The sequence below is a fragment of the Microtus pennsylvanicus genome, chromosome 10 (genome assembly GCF_037038515.1).
Source record: "Microtus pennsylvanicus isolate mMicPen1 chromosome 10, mMicPen1.hap1, whole genome shotgun sequence".
NCBI lineage: Eukaryota > Metazoa > Chordata > Mammalia > Rodentia > Cricetidae > Microtus > Microtus pennsylvanicus.
Window position 1 is genome coordinate 67,428,346 of NC_134588.1, and position 15,591 is coordinate 67,443,936.

Consider the following 15,591-nt stretch of genomic DNA (forward strand, 5'->3'; position numbering starts at 1 on the left):
CATATGGCATGGCAAGAGGAGATTAACACTGCAGATAGAACTAAGATTTCTGAGAGAGTTTTAAACTAGTGAGACCCTAAAATGTAGCCATGAGGCCTCAAAAGGGAAAAGGAAGGCTGGGAAGTCACTGTCAGAAAGACGCCATGTTGGAAAGAAGGCTGGCCATTGCTGCTTGAACAAAGAAGACCACGAGCAGCAGAAATGGGTAGCTTTGATGAACAAGGAGAAGATGGTGGATTCTCCCTAGAGCCTACCTAAAGATCTGCAACCCTGCCAACACCTTTACTTGACCTTGGTGTCCCTTATTTTAGACTTATTGATCTATACATACACAAGTGTCAATTCATACTGCCTGAATAATGAAGAACAGACTAAGATGACAGACTGGACATGAACAGGAAGTTGAGATTTGACACACTCAGATCACACCCAGCCACTAGGTGTGAACTACGTTATTAATGCTGAGACAGCTGTAGACAGCGTATCTGTGTGCCTGCACTTTAAACACCTGCATTTGTCCAGAAATATTTCAGACAGCTTACAAGCGTACATTACATGTAGAATGCCTATCATTACATGTAAAATGCCTATCATTACATGTAAAATGCCTATCATTACATGTAGAATGCCCATCATTACATGTAGAATGCCTATCATCATTACATGTAGACTGCCTATCATTACATGTAGAATGCCTATCATTACATGTAGACTGCCCATCATTACATGTAGAATGCCTATCATCATTACATGTAGAATGCCCATCATTACCTGTAGAATGCCCATCATTACATGTAGAATGCCCATCATTACATGTAGAATGCCTATCATTACATGTAGACTGCCTATCATTACATGTAGAATGCCCATCATTACATGTAGACTGCCTATCATTACACGTAAATGCCCATCATTACATGTAGACTGCCTATCATTACATGTAGAATGCCTATCATTACATATAGACTGCCTATCATTACATGTAGACTGCCTATATTACATGTAGAATGCCCATCATTACATGTAGAATGCCTATCATCATTACATGTAGAATGCCCATCATTACATGTAGACTGCCCATCATTACATGTAGACTGCCTATATTACATGTAGAATGCCTATCATTACATGTAGAATGCCCATCATTACATGTAGACAGCCCATCATTACATGTAGAATGCCTATCATTACATGTAGACTGCCCATCATTACATGTAGACTGCCTATCATTACATGTAGATGCCTATCATTACATGTAGACTGCCTATCATTACATGTAGAATGCCTATCATTACATGTAGACTGCCCATCATTACATGTAGACTGCCCATCATTACATGTAGAATGCCCATCATTACATGTAGAATGCCCATCATTACATGTAGAATGCCTATCATCATTACATGTAGAATGCCCATCATTACATGTAGACTGCCCATCATTACATGTAGACTGCCTATATTACATGTAGAATGCCTATCATTACATGTAGAATGCCCATCATTACATGTAGACTGCCCATCATTACATGTAGAATGCCCATCATTACATGTAGATTGCCCATCATTACATGTAGACTGCCTATCATTACATGTAGATGCCTATCATTACATGTAGACTGCCTATCATTACATGTAGACTGCCTATCATTACATGTAGAATGCCTATCATTACATGTAGACTGCCCATCATTACATGTAGACTGCCCATCATTACATGTAGAATGCCCATCATTACATGTAGAATGCCCATCATTACATGTAGAATGCCTATCATCATTACATGTAGAATGCCCATCATTACATGTAGCATGCCCATCATTACATGTAGAATGCCCATCATTACATGTAGAATGCCCATCATTACATGTAGACTGCCTATCATCATTACATGTAGAATGCCCATCATTACATGTAGAATGCCCATCATTACATGTAGAATGCCTATCATCATTACATGTAGAATGCCCATCATTACATGTAGACTGCCTATCATCATTACATGTAGAATGCCCATCATTACATGTAGAATGCCCATCATTACATGTAGAATGCCCATCATTACATGTAGAATGCCTATCATCATTACATGTAGAATGCCCATCATTACATGTAGAATGCCCATCATTACATGTAGACTGCCTATCATTACATGTAGATGCCTATCATTACATGTAGAATGCCCATCATTACATGTAGAATGCCCATCATTACATGTAGAATGCCCATCATTACATGTAGACTGCCTATCATTACATGTAGAATGCCTATCATTACATGTAGAATGCCTATATTACATGTAGAATGCCTATCATTACATGTAGACTGCCTATAATACATGTAGACTGCCCATCATTACATGTAGACTGCCTATCATTACATGTAGAATGCCTATCATTACATGTAGACTGCCTATATTACATGTAGAATGCCCATCATTACATGTAGACTGCCCATCATTACATGTAGAATGCCTATAATTACATGTAGAATGTCCATCATTACATGTAGAATGCCCATCATTACATGTAGAATGCCTATCATTACATGTAGAATGCCTATCATTACATGTAGACTGCCCATCATTACATGTAGAATGCCCATCATTACATGTAGACTGCCTATCATTACATGTAGAATGCCTATCATTACATGTAGAATGTCCATCATTACATGTAGAATGCCCATCATTACATGTAGAATGCCTATCATTACATGTAGACTGCCCATCATTACATGTAGAATGCCTATCATTACATGTAGAATGTCCATCATTACATGTAGAATGCCCATCATTACATGTAGAATGCCTATCATTACATGTAGAATGCCTATCATTACATGTAGACTGCCTATCATTACATGTAGAATGCCCATCATTACATGTAGACTGCCTATCATTACATGTAGAATGCCTATCATTACATGTAGAATGTCCATCATTACATGTAGAATGCCCATCATTACATGTAGAATGCCTATCATTACATGTAGAATGCCCATCATTACATGTAGAATGCCTATCATTACATGTAGAATACCCATCATTACATGTAGACTGCCCATCATTACATGTAGAATGCCTATCATTACATGTAGAATGTCCATCATTACATGTAGAATGCCCATCATTACATGTAGAATGCCTATCATTACATGTAGAATGCCCATCATTACATGTAGACTGCCTATCATTACATGTAGATGCCTATCATTACCTGTAGAATGCCCATCATTACATGTAGAATGCCCATCATTACATGTAGAATGCCCATCATTACATGTAGACTGCCTATCATTACATGTAGAATGCCCATCATTACATGTAGACTGCCTATCATTACATGTAGATGCCTATCATTACATGTAGAATGCCCATCATTACATGTAGACTGCCCATCATTACATGTAGAATGCCCATCATTACATGTAGACTGCCCATCATTACATGTATAATACCTATCATTACATGTAGATGCCTATCATTACATGTAGACTGCCTATCATTACATGTAGAATGCCTATCATTACATGTAGAATGCCTATCATTACATGTAGATGCCTATCATTACATGTAGAATGCCCATCATTACATGTAGAATTCCTACCATTACATGTAGAGGCTCAGACATGCTTCAACAATCTTTGACTTATTTTACCAAATGCAAATGGGATGCTTTGGGAAAATGTAGCACAATTTCTAATTGGTCTTAATAATAACAACCCGGAGTCAGAGATGAGGGAGTGAAAACTGAGAGATCAGAGAGAATCAGAGTAGGCACCCATTAGTTCTTACCTCTATGAAATTCTGACCGAATGGGGTATCCTGTCTCTACAAGTCCTCAGACAGATGCCTGGAGCTCCTATCTCCTCCCCCCCTTATATTCTTCTCTCTACCCAGACATATCCCTTCCTGTTTCTATCTCCCTAGTGTTGGGATTAAAGACTTGTGACTCCCAAATACTAGGATTAAAGGTGTGAACCACCACCACCTAGTTGTTTCTCTTTGATACTGGATCAGTCATAGCCCAGTGTGGTCATGAACTCACAGAGATCCATTTGCCTTTGTCTCCTGAGTACTGGAATAAAAGATGTGTGCCACCATTTCCTGGTCTCTATGGCAACGAGTGGCTAGCTCTGCACTCTGAACCTCAGGTAAGCTTTATTTGTTAGATCTCAAACAAATATCACCACAGCGAAACAATAAGATGAGGATTATAAAGTTCTTGAGTTCATTGCTGAGAATGAAAGTAGAGCAGGCTTCCAGTAAATAACAGTCTAGTTGGGTGTCATGGTGCAAGCTTTAATCCCAGCACTGGGGAGACAGAGGTTTGAAGATCTCTGTGAGTTCCAGCCCAGCCTACTCCACATAAGGGAGTTCCAGGATAACCTGGACTACAAAGAAAGGCCATGTTACAAAAAACAAAACTAAATAACAATATAATCATTTATCTCACATAAGTATAAATAGAGCATCAATAAACTATTTGTTTATTTATCTGTTATTTATTTTGGAGTGTCTCTAGGTCCTAATGCTACGGAGTCTTAGAATTTTCAAAAGCAACAGTACTTGCAAAAATTAATAGATTTGTTTCTGGAACTCACAGCTGTTGTTTGTTTGTTTCTTCTCATCTTCTCTCTGTGCAGGATTTTATTGTCACTGTGGTCTTTTCGTTCTTGTGGTTGGTCGGCTCCTCTGCTTGGGCGAAAGGACTGTCTGATGTCAAAGTGGCGACTGACCCAAAGGAAGTCTTGTTACTGATGTCCGCTTGCAAGCAGCCCTACAACAAATGCATGGCTGTCCACAGCCCTGTCATGTCCAGCTTAAACACATCTGTGGTAAGTATTTCCTCATTCAGCTTGCCTTCCCAAGTCTTTACCTGATGGTCAGTGATTAAGAAAAACACCCCCAAAGCCACTCTGGACATTTCTGCCTCCAAAACTAGGCCAATCAAAAGAGGAAAATGCCACTGAGAGGGAAGACGATATGTGAGCCTTCAAGATTTTCATCATCAAAAGCGACACACTGTCATGCTGCTGATTACAGTTTTTAATAAAATCCCAGCAGTTATTAGCAGCTGTGGCTTAGCTTACAGTCAAGTGAAAATTCTAAGCCAGAGCTGATATAAAACCTAAATGTTAAGGCTGAAGCCTGCCAGAAGTTAAAAAAGAATATTTGTTAAGTCAGATGTTTCCTGGAAGGAAAACATTTTATTAAAGCCACATATGGAATATAGCAAATCGGTTGGAGAAAAAAATATGCAGACTTCGTAGGGAACAAGAGGAAATGCACGGCTTGAAAAAAGTATTTAGAATAATTGTGTCTCTTCTCCCTCCTCCAGTTTAGCTGCTCGGTAGCCCTAGAAAAGATGCGCTAAATTAGCTGAACAAAATCAAATATTGTCTCATCAAGAGTACGGGCCTTACAGGAAAGGACGAATACTAACAGGTGGAGAGAGGCTAAACTGTATTCCTAATTTATGTGTGGAAGCAATTGTGCTGCTCCACAGAAGGAAGCTGCATAAGATAGAGACAAGCTAAAATGTCAGCAAAGAGAAGAATTCACTGCGGTGTGGGAGCCTCCGCCATGTTCACTAAAAGAACACTCGCCAGCAAACGTGAAGAACTGAGACTCCAAAGTTAACCTGTGTCCCTGCAGCTTCCTGAAATTCAGTCAGGGAGGGGGGGCCACAAAGAGAGGAAGGGGTGCTCCATACCTCCTGATTTTTCCTTAAATCTTGCCTTGGTGCAGCAGTCATCATGGAAATTAACTATGCCCGGGGTCTTGCAAACATTCTTACATCTTGCTGTCCACACTCGTGAGTGACAACTTGTGAGTGTGTGTTCACATCTCTAGTGATTTCTGTAGCTGCCTTATAGGCGAAGCTGAAGACATAATTGTGACTCTGATCTCTCAAAATCTAAGAGGAAAAAAAAATAAAAGTTGCTTGACATGTTTAACCAATCAAGTAAATGCTGTTTACCAACTGTCAGCTTGATAATCCATGTCCCCGTTAGTTATGACAATCCCACATGGCCTCGTCATTCCCATGTTCTAATGAAATTTAGAGTGGGAGGTAGGACTTAGAGATGGAAAATACAAGTTCTCCTAACTCTCGCAGCAATGTGAACGTGTGGAAGAAAGGGCTTGCTGGGTTGTCCCTGTGTCCCTGACAGCCAAGCCTCTGGCAGTTCTAAGAGCTCATTCAGACCGACTCCAGAAAAGCTTACTGTGTTCTTTAGACCCTTGTCTGGGACTAGTGTCTGTACCCATTCAGATATCTGCACTGTAAATAGAAACGGGCTCCAATGTCACCATGAAAAGGATAGTTTCTGGAGAGATACCATGAACCTGCTGAGATCTGAAGAGATGGGAACGGAAGATTCTAGAGCCGCTCCTCAACTCCCAATGTCAGATAACTAAACTATTGTCTCTCTGAGTTGCCGAGTGGTGTGGCTCTTACCTAAACCCCACTTTTCTCCTCCAGCGGGAAAAGTCCCAGAACAGACCTGAAGCGATTGAACTAAAGCATCACACTGCAAGGAAAAGGGAATTGTGTATTACTGTTGCAAGGGAAAGATATTAATCAGTCAACACAGGTTTTTGAATTAAAAGTATGCTCCCCTTCAAGTCACATTGAGCTAGCTCAAGCAAAACCCCAAAATAATTAGAAAAACTGGAAGCGTTCCCTAGAGTAGAATCCAGGACTGGAAGCTGGAAGACAGAAAAGAGACCTGGCCTTTCAAATTCTCCACCTTTTAAGCCTGTGTGTGCATCTGTTAAAGGCACTGCCTTGTGACCCTCCTTCTCCAAACAGAGTTTTAATTGTTTTCTTGTGTATATGGGAGAAGGTTGGTACCTTCAGTTTCTCATTGTGTGTTTCTTTTCAAAGAAGCAGCTTTGGCCAGTGAGATGGCTCAGTGGGTTACAGGTACTCACTGCCTAAGCTCGGTGACCCTTTATCCCCAAAACTCAGAAAAAGAAGAGAGAACAGACTGCACAAAATTGTCCACATGTATACCATGGTGTATGTGTGCATGCACATAGACACACACACATTCCTCATGTTCTACACAGAAATAATAAATATTTTTAAAGGGGGGGGGCACTTAGGCTGAACTTACCTCACTCAGATCCAGTTACAAATGCCTGAATGTTTACTCGAGAGCATCCCACTGGTCCTTCCAGGATCAGGTGTCCACCTCTGTCTCATTAATTATAGGCTATAGGCTTTAGGAATTGTGCAATCATTAAATGGCTCACAAAATCACCCTGCTGGGCCAGTGCAAGCTCTGAAGAAGGAAACATACACTCACTACCATGTGTGATCTTTGCAAGAAAAACAGTCAAGAAACAATAGATTTCCTATGGTAGGTTTAAAAAAAATGTTCTTTGCCATTTGTGACTTCACAGTAGCCCTAAAATAAAGTGAAGTATCTAGACATTTCAGAGGCAAGAAGAAGCTCTTAAGGATTCTGGAAAATGTTTCTGGGTTTAGCCACATTAATGGTAGAACCGAAGCCAAACTCTCCCAATGCAGTTACTACTCTAGGCACAGTGCCGGAGTGGTCTTCAGGAAGGAGTCCTGGCTCCTCTGGGCAACTAGAGGAGGTATTATGAACAACAAGCCTGCTCAAACCTTCATGCCAGCATCTTTAAACTGCAGACGGTTATGCAGCAGACTGGAAACTGCCGAGAGAAGGCGATCCCTGGGGAAAACACTTAGCGTGCTGCCCAATCTGTGGGCAGTGCTCATTAAGAGCCCCTTACTCTGGGTGCTCACTTCTTTTATAGTGAAGGGAAGATGCTGTAATATCCCAGTTTTTATCCATCCCTTACTAAATATAACTATGCTTTTCTGCCATTTCTACTTCTGCTTTTCCAGCTTTACTACAGGGAAATCAACCATCACCTTTATAGATGCCCACATGCTATCTCTCAATTCTTTCCCACATACAGTCATATACCCTCTTTCTGATGTCTTCGCACCTGAGTTTTGTTGGGTAGAGGTCATTTGTTTGGTCCCAGCTGCCCAGCTAGCTTAGACCCGAAATAATCACACAGAAACTGTATAAATTAAATCACTGCTTGACCCATTAGCTGTAGCTTCTTATTGGCTAACTCTTACATCTTAATTTAATGCATCTCCATTACTATGTATATCACCATGAGGTCATGGCCAACCAACAAAGTTTTAGCACGTCTATCTCTGGCAGCAGAACCATGCCGTCCCTCTGACTCTTCCTTCTCCCTCCCAGCATTCAGCCTAGCTTTCCCTGCCTAGCTAAGTTCTGCCTTGCTATAGGTCCAAAGCAGTTTCTTTATTCATTAATAATCACAGCACACAGAGAGGACTCCCACATCAGAGCTTGAATCAAATTCTCTCCTTTCGAAGACGCATGAGTTCCTAAATGTGTTGACCAATGTGGATTTGGGGTACTTCCACGCTGATGGTGACAGAAAGCCAGTGTTCCTTGCAGGTCCCCAAATGATGCTCTGTGCTCTTAATTTTAAGTTGGAACTTTTTAAAAAGCCAAGTAGTAGCAAGTAAATAGGAAATGATCAAGACAATCAAACAGATAAAATCACATCCCTGAACAGAGCCATTCCTTCACATCAGAAGATATCATTTCATTATTATTTGATTCATATATTGGCATATACTTACAATGGTAGAATTAAACCAAGATCTCTCTTTTAATGGAAAATATCCTAATTATTGTACGCATGATATAAATGCCCTGTGTATAAATTTTGTTGGTGGTTGCCTAATTCATTTTGATGAAGCAACCTTACTTATTTATGTTTCATATCTTCCTTGGCAAACTACCTAAGGCTCTATATTAAAGTGAAAAGAAAAAAAATTGCGATGGAAAACCAAGAGGGGAGAAGAAAGGGAGACAGAGAGAAAAGGACTCCTGGTAAATCAGTTTTCAATTGCATCAGTTGGGAGCCTACTCTGATGTCATTTCCCAAGAGCATGTCCTCACACACTCGACGGTGACACTCAGCTGCACATAACACATGGACAACTGTAGAACGGGAGTGAAACTGTGATTTGCCATTTAGTGTTTACAATTTTTGCATATCCACTTGAATAACTCTCAGCTGTCCCCCAAGACAGAAACATTACCTTCATTCAGCTTGCTATGCAGGTGGTGCTTTAACATACCTGCTGTTAAAATAATAATGACATTTGTATCACCCTTGGTCCATACCCTTACGACCCCACATGTTGAGGACACCAGCATTACTCTCTCTCCCCCGACCTCCCTCTCTCTCATGAACACATGCACACAACACTCCAGACTAACCAAAAAGTCATTTAAACTGACAGTGTCACGCTAGAATAATGACCAAATATACTTTAATGTCACCCGTATGCACCAAGCTGTTGTTGCCGTTCCCCAATAGAATTGTTAAAATAGACTGTCTCTTATCTAGTCAATCAATGAACAACAGATATATTAGACAACTCCTTTCTTAGCCCCTTGCATTGATAAAATCTTGCTTCCTTCCATCAAATAGCTGGCCCATAGGAAAGCCTCACACCTACTTCTTACCAAACCTTCCACTCCTCTGTATCCTGCGCTCCATTCAGAATCTGGTTTTAGGATTCATGTCTTGCTGAGGTCCCAGAGAAGATGTGTCGAGTCAGCAGGGGGTGGAGGAGGCAGACAGGATCTGAGGATGAATTCGGATGGCTGCCAGCAGCATTTTCTGAAAAGAAAGGCTCTCCCCTTTTTTACACAATAGTTTAGCCACAGGCAAGGTTGAAAGCGGGCTCAATAATTCAGGGACAAAAAGTGGACACGAACTTCATTACAGTATCTTTCCCGAGACAAAGCATTAAGTTCAGCAAGTACCTAAATGCTTGTTGTTCTCAAATGTTTGGTAGCTCCACCAGGAGCTCTCTTACATAAACATAAGAACCACAAGTTCCTCCTGTCAGCGATAAGGAGAATGGTTGCTTTTAGCAAGCAGAAACTTCCCTCGAGCCCCTGAGGAAATGGAGGCCCTTTCCCAGATGCCTGACCTTGGGGACCAGACAGACCACTACAATGTAAGAACAACTTTTATTCCTCCAGGGGCACAAGGCAGCACGAGCACCGAGTTGTTTCTTAATTGCATCCCTTTGCATCTTAGTCTTACTATGTGGGCCTGTTCCACTCACACGCTTTCAAAAGGCAAGGTCCTGATGTCTTGCTCTTCCCTATCAAACAACGCCATTGTGATTTCTCAGTATCTAGTAGCTGAACTCTGGCCCTTAATGGCCCCAGGCTCTGGAACTGGATTGCAGGCAGTTCTTCCTTGGGGTCAGCTGTGTCTGGTTAGTAATCTCTGACTTTCCTGTTTTGGGTGTAATCAGCAGGGCACGGTGGGATTCCTGTGTGCAGCCAGCACGCTTTCCGTAGTGGTGACTAAGAAGGGCCACCCTTTTATACATTGTCATCCTTTAAATCCCATACAAAATCTCCCAAGGAAAAGGCATTCGGGAATTTTTGTATAAGAATTAATAAAAACGAATGGAAGAGGGAGCTGGGGAATTGGGAACCGCAATGCCGGAACTTTGACAGGCAGCAGTGACCTCCATGAGGTCCGCACCACCTCCCCCCTTTCAGGTTTTTGAATTTAGACATCATGTTGAAGATATTTACTGGGGGCTTGTCAGCGGCCAGCGGATGGCCGGAAGGATGAGGATGAGCACATGGTTAGAACAATGCCCAATTTGCTAATAAATGACTAAAAGGCCTTTCCGGTCACAAAGGAATTTAAGGAATTTATAAATCTTTCCATCACCTCAGAAGCTGAGAGAGATTGTCATTTAGCATGACTTAATTGCAGCAATTTGATTATGTAAGGTCTGTAAATCCATAAGGAAATCGGGATGATTCCACAGGACCCAAAGCGGAGTCTGGACTTGAGGCCACGGAACCTCTGAGGAGTTACAGGGAGAGGAATGGCACAAACCCATATAAAATGTGAACGGTCAGAATCAGACAGCTTCCTCCAGAGCGCTAGCCCTATCTCCAAGCTTTCTGTCTGCTCCTTCAGAACCAAGATCAAAGACATCTTCTTAAACGATGAACTAACATCAGCACTATGAATGTATATGTTGTACTAAGGAGGTTGTTGATACCGGGGCAGCTCTCATAATACTGAGAGCAGTAGTGTCCAGTAAGGCAGCATGTCCCCCGCTGGGACCTACTAAGAACATTAGAAATCTCTTCCACAGCATAAAATCCAAGATCGTCCTACCAGGGTTGGCTAAGATTAACTGGCAAAAGTACCTGTGGAGGCTATCTGATTACAATGGAGCTGTCAGCATAGTAACGATACACTGTTCAAGTGCAGCCCAGTCCCTAGGCTGGCCAGTTCAGGGTAAAGGGTAAGGTATATGTGTCATTCTCTGTCACAGGTAGGGACTGAGGGATGGTGGGAGAATCTGGCAGCCAGGTCCAGCTCTGATATGTTAAATTGTTAAATAGGCACTCAGCCCTGTGTCCTAAGTTTGAAACTTAACAGCCCAGTCTTTTGCTGAAAATCAGTGATAATGGATAACGACAAAACCATCTATGACTACTGCCTGCTGACATTGTGGCATCGCTAGGGACCCAAAAAGCTGGAATGGTAGCCAAGTCCAGGCAGAGCAGCTGTTTCTCTTGCTGTTCAAGTTCTGAAGGACCTTCTGGAGCTTGGGCTGTGCAGGCAGCAGCGGGGACAGTTTGCAGTCTTTAATTGGTTGGAAATCTGTTGGGACCGATTTACATTAGGGTCAGAAAATAGAGACAAAAGTTCTTTTCCCCCTTAGGTTTATATTTGAAACTCCCAGGTCCACGGTGCTGGTAGCTAGGGGAGGAAAGTCCCAAGACCAAGAAAAGAGGACATTCCCACCCCCTCAAGAACAGGCAAATGGGGAAACAGGCTGTTGATTGACAGTACTTATCTGGAGTCCGTCTGGTCTGTGAGAGCTGGATTGCCCTTGCTTGTAATCTGTAGTGTGACCTTGAGTCAGATGATTTTCCTTGTTTTCATACTTTTAATATAGACATATAATGTAGAGTAATTCTGGTCTCTTAGATTAGGAGGATCAATATATAAAAACCCTTCATGTAGTGCCTGGCATATAGAAAGTATTTAGAAATCCTACATCAAATAGTGGTTCTGAATAAAAACATTAAATAAACTTCAAAATTAAAGTGCAGGATCACCCACGGCACTATGAGGAATTGCTGTAAATGGAATCTTCTAGTGTTTCTGTCCAGTCTTTTAACCTCTTGCTCTGATTCTCCTTCAGGTCTTTGGGTTTTTGAACTTTATCCTCTGGGCCGGCAACATTTGGTTTGTCTTCAAGGAGACCGGCTGGCATTCCTCGGGACAGAGATACCTTTCCGACCCCATGGAGAAGCACTCCAGCAGCTATAACCAGGGTGGGTACAACCAAGACAGTTACGGGTCAAGCGGTGGCTATGGCCAGCAGGCGAGTCTAGGGCCATCTTCCGATGAGTTTGGCCAACAGCCCACGGGCCCCACTTCCTTTAACAATCAGATGTAACCCAGTATCACCCAAATTCTTCTGGCAAGAGCCTCGCCACCTTTCGTTACGGTCGCAGAGGAATTTTTTTTTAAGAGTTTCACTCAATTATTAATGCAGAGAATGTTGAATGTAAATCAGAGATCTTAGTCCTCATTAAGACAGAAAGGCCTGAGTGGTGATAAATGATACTTAGAGACGAGATGTCGTAAGGAGGAGATACATTATTCATCACAGTTGGATAATTAGAAAATACCTTGCTATATACACACATAATTTTGTGGTCATTTTGTATGTGTGTTGAAATAGTGGAAGCATTTTGTAGCTTAACGTCTCTAGTATGTAATGTGCATAAATAAACTGAGTAGTGTTGAGTTTTTCTATGTGTTTGGATGCAAGAGACATTTTAACGATTTCTCGAAGACTATTTGGTAAGCTACAACATGCATGTGTTAATGGATTTTAGTTTAGACCCTTTAGGACTATAGATATGTTTAGGTAACTATTCTGTACTGTTTTCACTTGATGAAATGATGTTTATATGACGTAATGCATGAATAAGCACTTTCTCACTCAATAAACATCTGACTGTATTTCTAAAGATACTTCAGTTTGCATCATGAGTTTGTTAAGTGGGTGTTTAAAGACATGTATGCACTACTTTGTAGACGTTGCGAGTTTGTCTTTCTGACGTTACCTGAGTTTTGAATGCGTTTGAGCTGAGGTCTGGAGGGTTTCTCTGTTTGTAGATAGTATTTATCCTGTATGGTAACTGCCCAGTATTTATCTGATTTCCTTAAGTATATATTTACATTCTCGTAACTTCCTATGGTGTTTCGTGGCTCCTACCCTGTGAGCCAGGAGTGATAAGGCACAATGACCCTATGCTTGCAGGGTGGCATTTTCTTAGCACCCAGAGATGCAGCTTTAAACATCACAGTTTAAGTAGTGCTAAGAAAAGTGCTCTGTAGTCCTACGTGACCAGTCAAACATCTGACTTTGTTTATTTTTAAAGCTAATATGTTGCCTGATTCAATTATTAGAAATATCAAGTTATAGCTTGACAGAATTACTTATTTAGGTTTGTGTATAACCCATACATTGAACGGCTTCCCTATGCCACCCTATTCCAAAGAGGGTCCTCGTGAAAGGCTGTCCAGAACATATTATCAAGGAAATGCCGATCTCCATTTCTTCATGTTAATTCAGTCGAAACAAGGTCCAACAGGCAGGGCCAGCTAAGCGTATGTGTTCCTAGATAACTGATGTACAAATTCTTTCTGTGATCTGTGACATTGGAAGCTGTTTAGCACAAAATAGCCTGTGTCTCAAATGCTGTCTGTAACCAGATTCTTAAATTCTGTTGGATAAATCTGTATTGTGATATCTCTTTGACCTCAATAAAGTCGTTGCATACAACCTGGCTGAACAATGAAGAACTGCAACTTTGGGGCCTCCTTGGCCTTAACAGGGAGAGAATAAAGGTTAAATGTGATGCTTCTAGCATCCTTACCCCTGTCTCCTGCTCCCTCCCCCTCTCCTGCTTCCTGATCCAGCCTTCTTTGTTCAATTAACCTCTGGCCTAGTCTGACCACCCAAGCACTTTTCACTGCTCCAGTCAAGGAAGGAATACTGGCTTTACATCCAGAAACAGGCTCTAGAATAAGAAGTCTGCATTCTATTAGGACATAACTGGATTAAGATAGTCTCCCCCTTGTTACAATGTGTGTGATAGAAGCACGGACGGTCTTTCCGAGAAGCATCTTTCTGAGCTAGTCAGGAGAAAAGTGAAGGAGCTTCAGGCTTGAGCACCACCCAACTTTACGAGGCCAGGGCAGAAGGAAGCATCCCACAGCAGAGTAGAGCCAGGCAGATTTGAGCTCTGCTAGGAGGAGGCAAGCGGGATAGACAGGGTTGCCAAAGCATAAAGACTAGGGGTGATTCACGGAAGGCAAACCTGCCTAGGCATACAGGGGTAAAAGCTACTTGGAGGCCACAATTAGGACTTCTATCTTTATCTGAAAGGAACTTAATGAAGGTACTTGAAAGAATTTTTTAGCCGGCAGGGGGCGGGAGGTGCCACTATGAGAGTATTTTGCAAAGAGTTTTTGGAATGATATCAGAAACTATTGTGTGGATAATGAGGTGCAAGAGGACCCGAGAGAAAGCATTCCTCATACTGGGGAAGAAAAGCTTAGCCCCTACAGGCTGACATCACCTGCTTCACAGTGAGTGAGAGGTGCGGCTGACTGTCACAGGCCCATGCCTGCTCTGCCGTTTTCTCAGGTTCCTAGCTGGAGACTTCTACCCTCTGCCCAGTGCAGGAGGAGAAAGTGAACTCTTCTTCATACATAGTCATGAGCTCTCCAAAGCTCAGACCCCACCTTGATAGACTGTCACAGGTCCAAAGCCCTTTGGGGCTCTGACAAACAGAATTCCCATATTGAGATTGCAGACATGCCTTCACAGTCCGCTGCAGGGTCACTGTAAAATGCTGCCTTTATCAATCAGGGATTTCACTAAACTGGCTTAGTCCACTGGGTTTCAGGAAAGAGACAAAGATTTGTCCTTTATGGAGAAAGAAAAAGCAAGGAATAATCAGTGTAGTCGGGAGGCCTGGGACCACCAAGATTGAGTGTGGGGTCTCCAGATGCCAACTTGCTGTCTTCCTTAGAGAGTTGAAGTGTGCAGGGGGGAAGGGTGGACCCGGTGATCAGACAGCCTTAGAATTCCCACCCTGCCACTCTCGTGACTCCGTTTTCTTCCCGAGCGACTTCTCCACAAAGTTCTGTGTCGCTTCCATAGCCACAATCTCCAGGCACCGACAGTCTGGAAGCAGAAGGAAGCTAAGGCTATGGGGACCACCTTGAGCACATGGGAGGTCACCAACGTGCCTGGGAAGACCCTTAAGGTCTGATTCTTCCGGTTGCCCTATCTCTATCCTGAGGCTTGGGTACAAACTCCGAAGATTGTTTTCAGAAAAAAAGGTAAGTCATTCAAAGAAACTAGAGCAATTCCCAGCACACAGTGTGCAATGTCCAGACGTGGGACTTGCA

At 42.1% G+C, this 15,591-nt stretch overlaps 1 protein-coding gene across 3 annotated transcripts in view; it reads left to right on the forward strand.

The window, feature by feature from the left end:
• The window catches only part of Synpr (synaptoporin), a 328,081-nt gene extending 314,127 nt beyond the window's left edge, over positions 1-13,954 (forward strand). For all 3 annotated transcript variants that reach the window (XM_075988599.1, XM_075988598.1, XM_075988600.1), the window contains 2 exons: positions 4,647-4,838; positions 12,299-13,954. In XM_075988599.1, the coding sequence (XP_075844714.1) occupies positions 4,647-4,838; positions 12,299-12,556 (450 nt within the window). In that variant the 3' untranslated portion in view covers positions 12,557-13,954. The remainder of the gene's footprint in view (positions 1-4,646; positions 4,839-12,298) is intronic.
• The last annotated feature ends 1,637 nt before the right edge of the window (positions 13,955-15,591 follow it).